The 12,636-nt window shown below is 39.7% G+C and overlaps 1 protein-coding gene and 1 long non-coding RNA gene across 9 annotated transcripts; one reads left to right on the top strand and one right to left on the bottom strand.

The window, feature by feature from the left end:
• Window positions 1–3,515: 3,515 nt before the first annotated feature.
• Window positions 3,516–5,342, bottom strand: LOC106312760. 8 transcript variants are annotated; one of them, XR_001264225.1, is made up of 5 exons: window positions 4,907–5,342; window positions 4,435–4,807; window positions 4,242–4,355; window positions 3,975–4,161; window positions 3,516–3,903 (listed from the first exon to the last, which is right to left on the bottom strand). It is a non-coding gene; the product is annotated as an uncharacterized LOC106312760 (long non-coding RNA). The 8 variants fall into 8 exon arrangements; XR_001264222.1 differs by having other exon boundaries at window positions 4,450–4,807; XR_001264190.1 differs by having other exon boundaries at window positions 4,242–4,609; window positions 4,728–4,807.
• A 190-nt stretch (window positions 5,343–5,532) lies between these two features.
• Window positions 5,533–7,892, top strand: LOC106312722 (inactive leucine-rich repeat receptor-like serine/threonine-protein kinase At1g60630). The gene is made up of 2 exons (XM_013750345.1): window positions 5,533–7,039; window positions 7,112–7,892. Exons 1-2 carry the CDS (start codon window positions 5,740–5,742, stop codon window positions 7,732–7,734), a joined length of 1,923 nt encoding a protein of 640 aa, XP_013605799.1. The 5' UTR covers window positions 5,533–5,739; the 3' UTR covers window positions 7,735–7,892.
• Window positions 7,893–12,636: the final 4,744 nt, after the last annotated feature.

The raw sequence follows: 12,636 nt of genomic DNA, 5'->3' as shown, positions 1-12,636 counted from the left end.
CATTTTTCCTGTTTTGACAAATACCTTGCATTAATTAACTTTTATATGTAACATATACAATACTTAAGAGAATTATTTGTTTGTATCTCTTATCGAAATTAAAGGTAATTTTTTATAGTAACAACAAAAATCAGAAGAATTATAACATGGCAAGCCTTTGAACAAAAAAACAAATAAATAACATGGCAAGCCCGTACCAGCTTGTAACTTATATTTCTGTTGCCATTTAATAAATATTTTTCCATCTTCATAGGCTTCTATTGATAGCTCTCGATTTTCTGCATCTCTTAGAACTTCCGATTCTTTTTATTAATGTCTATATGATGTGATTTTATTTTGGATTTAAAAATATTTTAGTATGTTTAATTTGTTATTATATATTTTAAAAAGAAAAAAAAAATATTTTAACTGAAAATTTGTATTTATAATTTTATATTGAAAACCTGAAACCAACACCAAATCAAAAATTATATTAGACTTGTTTTTTCTTAACTTTGAACCAAGCTAAGTAATTTAAATCAATTTATGATAGGATTAATAAGGGTAATATGATCTTGTGAAAGATTTGATCATATTCCCTATCCCTAATCTCACGTATTAAACATTTTTCCTGTTTTGACAAATACCTTGCATTAATTAACTTTTATATGTAATAGATACAATACTTAAGAGAATTATTTGTTTGTATCTCTTATCGAAATTAAAATTAATTTTTGATAGTAACAACAAAAATCAGAAGAATTATAACATGGCAAGCCTTTGAACAAAAAAACAAATAAATAACATGGCAAGCCCGTGCCAGCTTGTAACTTATATTTATGTTGCCATTTAATAAATACTTTTTCATCTTCATAGGCTTCTGTTGATAGCTCTCGATTTTCTGCATCTCTTAGAACTTCCGATTCTTCTTTCCTCTTTAATGGTAGAACTAAAATCTTAAATTTTCACATCTCTCACTAAAAAAACAATGAAGATTATGTCTTTCTCTCTCTGTAACAACCATTTTCTTCTTATCATTCTTTTCTTTTCACTTTAAACTTCACCATCAAAGTCTTTGTACAGAGGAATATATCATCTTATAAGCATTAAAAACGTTTTTTCTGAAAAGAATCTACCCCAAGACTGGTCTCCTAAGATGGCATGACTTGCAGAGATGATGATGTTTCCTCAATTGATCTCTAAGTTCCAAATTGACCAACATCGGATTCAATTGTGTGGAAAGTTTTTGTGTTATTATGATTGTGAAGAATGAAATTGCATTTACGGATACAATCTAACCTATTTATAATTGCAAATTCACCGACTGGAGAAAAGAGGATGCAATGAATGTGAAAACATGGAAGAAGTGGGGGAGATGCAGTTAATTGGGAAGTTAATGAGAGTGATTGAATGCATATGAGATCCGTAACGTTCCAGGTTTTCTAAGGAAAATAAGTAGCTACGCGAACTTACACCGACGGCGGTTTCCACCATAGATTGCCCGGATTTCTAACTCCCGGATCCTCCATAGTCAGTTGGTTAAGAGGAACCCTAGACGGCGTTTCTTTGAGAAAGCGTAGGAGATAGTTGTCTGAACCGCTACACCTACTTAACTAATGCTCTATAGCCCTAATATATGACTTTGTATTAGAAGCCCACGACCTATCCTCTTAAGCCCAAATCAATTCTTAATATGAAAACCCAACAATAACATAATGGAAAGAGTAAAATGAAGTCTGGACACGTGTCATCACCTAAAGAGACTAATTAGTGACGTGGCATCACAGGAGAGATGCAAACATTTCTTTATATATATAGATATTGACACATATCTCCTCTAAATAAAACCATCGTTTTCTATTGTTTTATATCACTTAAAAGAAAAAAAAAATTATTAAAAGATTACAACAACAACAACACTAAGAATTCGGTCTTTATAGTTATATGATTATGATTTTGTATAGATAACATCTTATATATTAAAACAGAAGTCACAACCTTGATTCATGTGTGATTTAAAAAAAAAAGGATCTAATGGACATATTCCTAGAAAATCATGTTTCATTTAATCTCTAATCTTATCATTTAAATTTTGGGTCTATCAGAATTTTTTATTGGACTATCAATAATTAGACTTAAACAATAGATAATACATTGGAATTATAGATAGTATAAATTAAATATATATAATTTAATGTTGTGATACTATACTTCCATATGTTAAATATTTGTCGATGTTAACTTTTAAAATTATAAAGATTTTTTTTTAAATAACAAAAATTATATTATCTAACAATGATTAATTTTTACTACCTTAAACCAATGAAAACAAATTTTAAACTATATAGTTTATTTTAAAAATTAAATAAAAATAAATTTTTAATTATTTACTCGATAATAGAAATCTATGAAGCGAAAAAATTAATTTTTTAAAAACTTTCTAAATTTGTGAAATGTTACAATATCTTTGAATATGACAATAAAACAATATTTTACTAATCTTTATATATATAGTTACGATTTTAATAATGAAATAATAATCTGAAAATATATATATAGAAAAAGATACAAATATATGTGAAAGTTTGAAACAATCTATTCATTGAAAAAAATATACCGTAAATTTATTATGTTTTAAAAATTGATAGACACATATATATTATAATATATATCAATTTAGAATTGAAAACAAAATATTTATATAAAAATAAATGAAAACAAAAATCTGCGCGGTTGCGCGAGTCGAGATCTAGTAATCATATTAAAACACAACTTAACAAAATTAGAATGATTATTACAAATTTATTAAAAAAGTATTCACACATATATCTTTATGATCATATCAAATTATGCTTTTGAGTACTACACAATTTTAATACATCTGATCATATTCTGAACGAAATCCGTTATGATATATTACGTTGGTTTCTTCTGTTACTATTATTTATTTTTTTCCTAAGAAAAATAATATTCGATGTTTTTAATAATAAATCAGAACACACCCTTCATTTCTATAGCGTAAAAATAAGTTTGTATCTCTTCGCATTTCCATATGTATAATTTAGTCTCAATGATATTAATCAGGCATTCTGCAGCCAAATCTTTTATCGCAGCATCCTTAACGTTGTGAGACGTACTCTGAGTAATGGTGAGTAAAACATATAGAAAAGATCCAGATTCTGGATCCAGAGAGTTGAGTAGCAGCAGAGTAGGGAGCCTGGGCATTGGCGGGAACACAGAAAGCGTCCACAATGACCCGACCATCTCCACCTCCGGTTAATATGCTTAAGCTTACATTTTTGGACTAATCAATTGACTATGAGTCTATCATGATCTATATAGCCTTCCTGATCATACGTTTTACAACAGGTGATAACTCAGGAATTGAATCTCGCTTATGTCGGCAAGCACAAATGCTACTCCGATCAGAAAAAACAACCCTTTCGTCGTTAGTAGGTTAGTTGTCCTCATATTGTAATCATAATTGGTTTATAGATGACCTCTTTCATTTAAGCAGAATGCGAGTTCGTGTATATAAACCGAATCTTAGTAATTAAATGATGTATGGTACTAAATATACAAACCAATTAAAGCTCAGACATTTTTATAAAAATCGTCTGAACCAAACATAGATTACCCAAAAGGAGGGAAACAAAAAACAAACTTGTTCAAAAAAATATTGATGCATTAGCATTGTTCAAAGAGGAAATACTGCGTCTAATGCTCTCACTATCTTAACCTATGCCATGCGTGTTTTCTTGGCCATTTTGTAAGCGGCTTGCGCTGGATGCTTCTTTGTGTCTGACACCACTTGGAGCTGCTCATGTAGTTGATGCTTCCTGAAAACTACTACCACCAATGTCCACCTTAGCAGGTACTGAGTTGGCACCAAGCATATATCATCTCCATTGTCATCGTTGCTCCCTGTTCAAACCAAATCACTTATAATTATTTACAAACTAAGGAATGAAGAATGAAATATACATGAAACTTACATCGTCAACAAAAGGCAGAGAGTGGCATACGGTCACCTTCGCTAAGGATGCTTGAGATTGTGAAAGCTTGATGATTCGCTGTGAAGTTGTAGGTACTAACCTTGACCTAGAACGTGTAGGTCTTGACTACTATGTGTGCAATAAAAGGGGGGACCTGAGTCTCCTCCGGGTTCACACCCTCTCCAGCCTAAGTGACCAGTGGTTGATTGCAAGTGTATGAGAACATAATCAGACCAAACGATGATATGAGATGGAATAGTCACGTACCAATAGATGACCAGTTTCATAGGTTATGATGTTATGTAGTTTTGTCATTATCCCATCGAACTAACAAATAGACCATCAGCAGTATCATCAGCAATGGTCATCTCCACACGATATCTAGAAGTCAGAAAACATGTATTAAGTGTCAAGGGTAACTACGTGTGTGTGGACATTCAGTGCAATGAATGGAAATAACATGCTATATAGATACATCTCGGACGACACCAACAACATTAGTATTGTTGCAGTGCACACTGAAAAGGCTGAGACAGTCCGTTGAAACTTCTTGGTACAGTTGGAGCAAGAAACGTAACACCATCTTTTTACATCTTGATACCGGTGACCTTTTTGGTGCAGATAAAGTCAATATCCTACATTCTTAGAATATCAGAATCACATACAGAGTTCAAAACATGCAATATTCTAACCTATTAAAATCATCTTTCACTATTGAGTAAATACATAAAACATGAATTTCCCTTGAATCACCTTTTGATTACACCACTCCCACTCGTTTTTATCAGTTTATAGACCATGAACTTGTCAATAGCAGTATGCTGAGTTGGATACTGCAAGAAACAACAACAAATAAACACATGAATGTGAGGAAAAAAAACAGCTTTAGGAACAAACTTGAAGCGTTAAACATAAATCAAGGTAACACTCACCTTTCCAATTAACGCTGGGCCAATGATCTAGTAAGTTGTTTAGTGAACTACGAATCCAGAAAAAATTACAATACGACTACAGATCTTGGAAAATTATGATACCTACAAAGTCAGGTCTGTTCATCTTCTGATTCATCACCTCTCTTCAGCCTAGGAAGAAACACATGCCTAACCGAACCGGATCCTCCACATCATCAATCGCCGCTGCAAGACACAACGCCACTATGATCTGTGCATTGGGAAGAGATCGCCGACACAGCCACAATGCAGACTGAGCGGATATAAGAGTCGGGATCACAGAGACGAACCATTGGTGCTACAGAACCACGCTTTGGTGTCAAAGAAGGAAGAAGAACGTAACTGGTCTTGACGATTTAAGCAAAACACGAACCCTAGATTTTGGTGGCTGCGACTTTGGAGAAGACGATGTATTGAGTTCGATTTGTTGAGTAAAACGTTAAAGCCCAAACACAACACGGGAACATGAAAATGAAACGGTGCGTTTGCTTACCTTGACACATGTCGCGATGAGAAGCGTCGACTTATCTATCTGGCATCCCATGTGGCACCACCAGGAGGGAGTAAACCCTCCTTTATATATAAAGATATGCAAATATAATAAAAGTATTCACGGATGCATTGTAAGAAAAAGGCAGAGTGAAGAGAGAAGTGAGATTCAAGCAACTTCTCTACTGCTAAAAACAGCTCAAGGAAGCATTGGCTTCACGTGACCATCTTACCTGTTACTGTCCGTGACCAACAACTTGGATAATACATGCCATTACTATTCCTGAGTTGCAAGCTTTCTTCTTCTAATTCGGTTTGATTCGATCATGGTCTCTTCTTCTTCTTGTTTCTATATGTTCTTCTTAGTAATGATTACTTTCTACATGGTTTCACCGGTGAGATCAAGCGACGTTGAAACTCTACTGAGTTTGAAATCATCCATTGATCCATCAAACTCAATTCCATGGCGAGGAACAGATCTTTGCAACTGGGAAGGTGTCAAAGAATGCATTAACGGAACAAGAGTCTCAAAGCTTGTTCTTGAGAATATGAACCTCACTGGCTCACTCGACGAGAAGAGAATGAACCAATTAGACCAGCTTAGAGTCCTTAGTTTCAAAGGCAACTCTCTCTCTGCCTCAGTCCCTAACCTCTCTGGTTTGGTCAACCTCAAGTCTCTTTTCCTCAACGACAACAACTTCTCCGGCGAGTTCCCTGAATCACTGACGTCTCTCCACCGACTCAAAACCATTGTCCTTGCCGGAAACAGGCTTTCCGGACAGATCCCAAGCTCGCTGCTCCATCTCTCACGCCTTTACACGCTTCACCTTCAGGACAATCTCTTCTCCGGCTCCGTTCCTCCTCTCAACCAAACAACTCTGAGATTCTTTAACGTCTCTAACAATCAGCTCTCTGGCCGAATCCCACTGACGCAAGCCCTGAAGCAGTTCAATGAGTCGTCTTTTACAGGAAACATAGCTCTATGCGGAGATCGGATTCAAAACTCCTCATGCACAAGAGTCTCTTCCAAACCTTCGGCAATTACAGCCATGCCTATAGCCAACAAAACAAAGCTAACTGGAATCATTGTCGGAAGCATCAGTGGGGGTATTGTGATACTTCTCCTAGCATTGCTTCTTCTGATACGAAGAAAGAAGCTAACCAAATCCAAGAGAGAAGAGTGCATAAGCAAAGCAGTGGGAGAGTCAGACAGAGCAACAGAAGGTGACAGGAGAAACAACAAAAGGTTCTCATGGGAGAAAGGAAGTGATGAAGAAGGATCATCAGTGGGGACTCTGGTTTTCTTGGGGAGAGGTGAACCAGACGTCACGGCGGTGAGATACAGCATGGATGATTTACTCAAAGCTTCAGCTGAAACGTTGGGAAGAGGAACGATAGGGAGCACTTACAAGGCGGTGATGGAGTCTGGTTTCATCGTGACTGTCAAGAGGCTTAAGGACGCAGCAGGGTTTACTCGGATGGAGGAGTTCAAGAGACACGTTGAGATCCTTGGGAGGCTCAAGCACCCTAACTTGGTGCCTCTCAGAGCCTACTTCCAAGCCAAAGAAGAATGCTTGCTCGTCTACGATTACTTCCCCAATGGAAGTCTCTTCTCTCTTATCCATGGTATGTATGTTTTCCACACACACACTCCTATCAGTTTTGGTTCTGTGTATGTAATCTATGTCTTGTCTATAGGAAGTAGAGTTTCTGGGAGTGGGAAGCCTCTTCACTGGACATCATGTCTTAAAATAGCTGAGGATTTGGCAATGGGTCTTGTCTACATTCATCAGAATCCGAGCTTAGTTCATGGGAACTTGAAATCATCCAATGTTCTGTTAGGTCCTGACTTTGAGTCCTGCCTCACGGACTACGGTCTGAGAGATCTCCATGATCCTCAAGACACAAGTGCTTCCTCTCTCTTCTACAAAGCTCCTGAGTGCAGAGACTCACGCAAGGCAACGACACAACCCTCTGATGTCTACAGCTTTGGGGTCCTCCTTCTAGAGCTTCTAACAGGTAAAACTTCATCATTCCATGAACACGGGTCTGATATCTCCAGATGGGTGCGCGTGGTGAGAGAGGCAGATACTGAATCCGGCGAGGAGCTGAATTCTTCTGAGGAGAAACTTGAAGCTCTTTTGAGCATTGCGACGGCTTGCGTGGCTATTCAGCCTGAAAAGCGGCCTGCGATGAGAGAGGTGTTGAAGATGGTGAAGGATGCAAGAGCCGAAGCAGTAGTGTTTTCATCTTACAGCAGTGATTATTCACCTGGGAGTGGTCGGATACGGTTCAGAGCTTGCCAAGGGAGGATCATATGAGCATATGAAGCAAAGTTTGTGCGCCTTCTCTCCATCGTTGAAAATAGAACTAGGGGTTCATGCAATCTGCTTCAGTCTTTTTCCTGCTTACCAAAAACAAAAGAAATGGAAGTATATGTATACATTCTATTGGATTTAAATTGCATGAATATTACACACTCTACAGTGTACCTTCACACCTCCGGATCCAAAAACAAAACATAATACTAAAATGGAGCATACTGCAGAACGTCCAAAAGGATCAATCTGCCAAGTGCCAACAGATTCTTGGAATCACATTATAATACAAGTACAATCACTGTTAACTTTCGTTCCCACAAAATGCAACATTATAGTCGAACCACAGCTTTAGTGTCTTTTGCATTTAACAAGAAAGCAAATGTGATTTAGGCTTAAGGCTGAAACCTAGTTACAAGACATACGAGCTTTCATAAACCAAAACATTTTGAAGGTTTGAGGTTCATATGACATGGGGTTTTTAAAAAAGGGGGCCTGTCAGACAACCGTGCGACCACTCCAGAGAGGTAAGACCAAGCCGGATAGCGATCCTCTACAGCGCGGAGAGTCAGAGAACATTCGTAGCCGTTAATCACACTAAGATCGCACGGCTATGATTCATCAACCAGGTTTAGGGGCCTGTCTCCTTAGAAATCAAGGATACAGAGGTACGAGCCTATAGAACAGTTCATGTTCAAGTAAGGTCGTGACAACTACCTTCTTCTCTTCGCTATATAAACAACACAGTTTCTCTCCGTGTGTTCCGATGTGGGAGGAATAAACAACTTCAGAGTTCAGACATACGAAGCTGTTTGAACGGGATTCAGTCGACTAAGATAAAAGAAGTTAGAAATAGGATGGCTAAAGACGTTTTATTTAGATTTGGTCTGAAGGGTTACAAGAGTCACAAGAAGATGAAAGAGCAACAAGATCGAAGAGTAACAAGATCAAAGAGATAGCCTAAAACCCTAGATCTAGCCGCTCAGTCTGTTCAATGGTCCAAAAGCCCCTTATCTTGTTGCTTCCCCTTCTCTTTTTATAGGACTCCTGCCCCCCTGATGCCCTAATTTCGTACCTCTTTGGACCTTGGTGCGAGGACCGAGTATACGGGCCTGGACAAGGCATCCTCCAAGCCGGGCACTTTTGGTCGACTTACTCGACCGGCTAGATGTGCTCTAAGGCCAAGCCGATAGGTTTAGCCGCTGAGCCGACCAAATCGATCCGACTTGCTGGATTAGGGCCTGTTATTCGATGGGCCTTGTGGAGGGGTGTAATCCATCTCCTACAATAAGTCCCCCCCCCAGTTCACTTGTGAGCGGCATGGCGGTCTCAGTGAATTTGTGGGTCAGGTTTATTCGGATAACAGGTTCTAATACAAAGGACAACCCTTCCCGTTTAGTTATCGATGTGAGCGTTTCTAGTCGCATGACGTCCTGTGAGCGTTTCTAGTCGCATGACATCCTGTGAGCGTCTCTAGTCGCTTCGAGTAATGTTGAGTCGTTGATGCGCGCTTTCGCCTCTCAATCTTTACGATGAGATGCAGTTTACTCGGGCGATACATCGTTTTGGGTGAAAAGGCAGGGACCGGTTTTGTTGGTTAACCAGAGACCGGTTTAATCAGAGATCAGGAATCGATGCCAGTTCGACGACCCGGTTGAAAACCGGTTTCAGCGAGAAGCCGAACCGTCGCGAGTAAGTTCTTGGGCATTCAGGCGGCCTTTGAGGCCCATTTGGGCCTTCATAGACCTAATAATTGCGCTCGGAAAGCGTGCCTTTGTCTTTGCTATAAATAGGTCTCTCTCCCTCGCTTCCGTCATTCCTTTCTGCAGATTCAGGTATCTATTTTCTCTCTCTTCTCTCTATTTTTTACTTTCTCTCTCTAGATAGGTTTCTCCTTGCATAGGCTCGTCGGTATCGTTTGGCGGTTATAGTCGCTGGAGCTTTGGGTGCGTTCATTTTGCTGAGAATGGCGTTAGTATCTTCTTCCATTCAGATGAAATTGTCAGATCGCGCGATAGCGTCCTGGACCGACGTAGTTGGGTTTTGGTATAAATCCTCTCGGAATTTAGAACGAACCCACAACGTGTTTCGCAGGGCGTCGATGGCGATACCGTCTGGAATTTCAATCCTCGAGACTACAACTTTGAACTTCTCCATGTAGTCGCGGAGGCTCTGGTCTTTGGTTTGGTTGAGATTCCACAAGCTAGAGGCGGTAGCGCTGCGCTTGGTGAACATAATGTAAGTCTTGAGAAAAGCTGCTGACAAGTCGCGGAAGCTTCCGATGGAGTTTTCTTCTAACTGAGAAAACCAGGTTAGGGCTTGCTCGTGGAGAGTTTCGACGAACAGTTGGCAGTAGCCTGCGTCCCTTTCTTCGTCGGGGAGTCGAGCCCGTGCCATCGCGATGTTGAAAGCCGTCATGTGTTCCACTGGGTCTCCGCCGGGTTTGTACTCGGGTAAGCGCAACTTCTCTATCTTTCCGAGTTGTACACTGGTAAGGGCGCTAGTAAAAGGAGTGCGTGATGTTGCAGCGAGGACGCTCTCGATTTACGGGGCCGCGCTGGTTACTTAATGGATCTTCTCGCTCATTTGTTGAAAGCTGAGTTTGAGCTCAGCGAGCTCGCGTATGGTCGCCAGATCAGAACCTACTGGGGGGTGGTCGGCGAGAAGGGTTTCGTTAGGCTCCGAGTCTTCTGAGATATGGTTGACTCCGGTCGCCGTTGGGTTGGTGTTAAAGAGGCGAAGGCGTATCTGCTGAGGACGGCTTGTTTGGCCATCGGGAGCTGTGAGGGCCGTGACCAAAGCAGCTAATTGGTCGTTGGTCGTCTTTTGAGACGAGCAAGTCGAACCATGATAAAGCTCATAAAATCTGCGGCGATGGGTGGCGCGGCTTCGGGCGTTGGGGTCGGTTCTCCGCCCGGAGCGCCGAAGGTGGCGTCGTCTTGAACCATGTAGATCTAGAACGTTACTTTAGTCAGCCCCACGGTGGGCGCCAATTGTTTGAACGGGATTCAGTCGACAAAGATGAAAGAAGTCAGAAATGGGATGGCTAAAGACGTTTTATTTAGATTTGGTCTGAATGGTTACAAGAGTCACAAGAAGATGAAAGAGCAACGAGATCGAAGAGTAACAAAATCAAAGAGATAGCCTAAAACCCTAGATCTAGCCGCTCAGTCTGTTCAATGGTCCAAAAGCCCATTCTCTTGTTGCTTCCCCTTCCCTTTTTATAGGACTCCTGCCCCCCTGATGCCCTAATTTCGTACCTCTTTGGGCCTTGGTGCGAGGGGCCGAGTATACGGACCTGGACAAGGTTCCCTCCAAGCCGGGCACTTTTGGTCGACTTACTCGACCGGCTAGATGTGCTCTAAGGCCAAGCCGATAGGTTTAGCCGCTGAGCCGATCAAATCGATCCGACTTGCTGGATTAAGGCCTGTTATTCGATGGGTCTTGTGGAGGGGTGTAATCCATCTCCTACATAAGCTCAAAACATCCATACGTCATCGTTTAGTTTATCTCAATGAACTGAAACAAAAAGGTTTCTTTCTCTCAATCACAATCGCAGTTGCGTACACTCTTTTGGATTTGGTTTGCTAAAAGATATGTTTGATCGGAAAGCTAGAGTCTTTGATTTCAGCTACGGATTTCTTAGAAACTGATTTGGCTGTTACTGGAAGAATACTTTTTCCAAAATGAAACCGAAACCGGTACAAAACCCGGTTGGTTACTCATGGTCGGTCGGTGGTCAGTCGGTTCTTTTCAGCCAACGTTAAAAGTTTCAGAAAGAAACCAAAATGGAGAAAAAATTGATACCAATTTTATCGGTTCAATTCTACGTAAGTCTCGTAGAAAACCCATTTAACCTAAACAAATTTCCAAGTTGGTGAAGATATTATGCAACAAGGGTGTCGAAACAATGATTCAACTTCTGATTTAAGTGGAGTGAAGGTGTTGAAAAAAAAGAAAAAAAGGTGTTGAAAAACAAATATGAGGTATGCATCTAAGGTGTTACAAAAAAAAAAAAGAGGTATGCATTTAAGCTATCACTACAAGAAAACAGCGGTATTCTGACGGACATTCCGACGGAAAATAAAATCCTCGGAATATCCCGAGGAATTTCCGAGGAAATTCCGAGGAAATATTAATCCGTCAGAATATTCTTATGGAATACCGAGGAAAAATGTATTCCTCGAAAAAAATCGATGAATTCCGAGGATATATTATAGCCGTTAGAGAGCCGTTGGGGGATTTTAAAAATTCCGAGGAAATTCCGACGAACTAGCCGTTTCCGTCGGAATTCCGTCGGTATTTCCTCGGTCTGTCGGCAGACTTCATCCTCCCTCTTACTCTATTTACACACGAATTTGATTCATAAAAAATATGTCTTCTTCAAATTATTTTTGTTCTTGGATCGATCGACCTCATTTGGATCCGAACACGAGATTGCTTACGGAAGAATACCAACGAGGTATAACCGAATTCATGGGGTTAGTTCACCGACAACCGGAAGCAAAAACATGTATGTTAAGATGTTCTTGCTCTAATTGTAAAAATAGACAGGTTATTAAAGAGTGGGATGTTTGGACTCATCTATATTTGAGTGGGTTTATACGAAGTTACAAAATTTGGTATCATCATGGGGAAACTGATTATGAACATGGTAGTACTAGCGAACCTCAGCCAGCGGTTAGATTAAAAGAACCAATTAGAACCGATGTAGATTATGGTGTAGGTACTGAAGAGATGGTAAATTATCATTTTAGAGGGGAAGATTTACCCAATGCACAAGCTAAGAGATTTTATGATATGTTGGATGCTGGAAAGCAACCATTGTACGAAGGTTGCAGAGATGGTCATTCAGCTTTATCATCTGCTACAAGATTGATGGGCATTAAAACAGATTATAATTTG

The sequence above is a fragment of the Brassica oleracea genome, chromosome C1 (assembly GCF_000695525.1).
Source record: "Brassica oleracea var. oleracea cultivar TO1000 chromosome C1, BOL, whole genome shotgun sequence".
Taxonomy (NCBI): domain Eukaryota; kingdom Viridiplantae; phylum Streptophyta; class Magnoliopsida; order Brassicales; family Brassicaceae; genus Brassica; species Brassica oleracea.
Note: the sequence above shows the minus strand (reverse complement) of the source record. Positions and strands in the feature narration are given on the sequence as shown.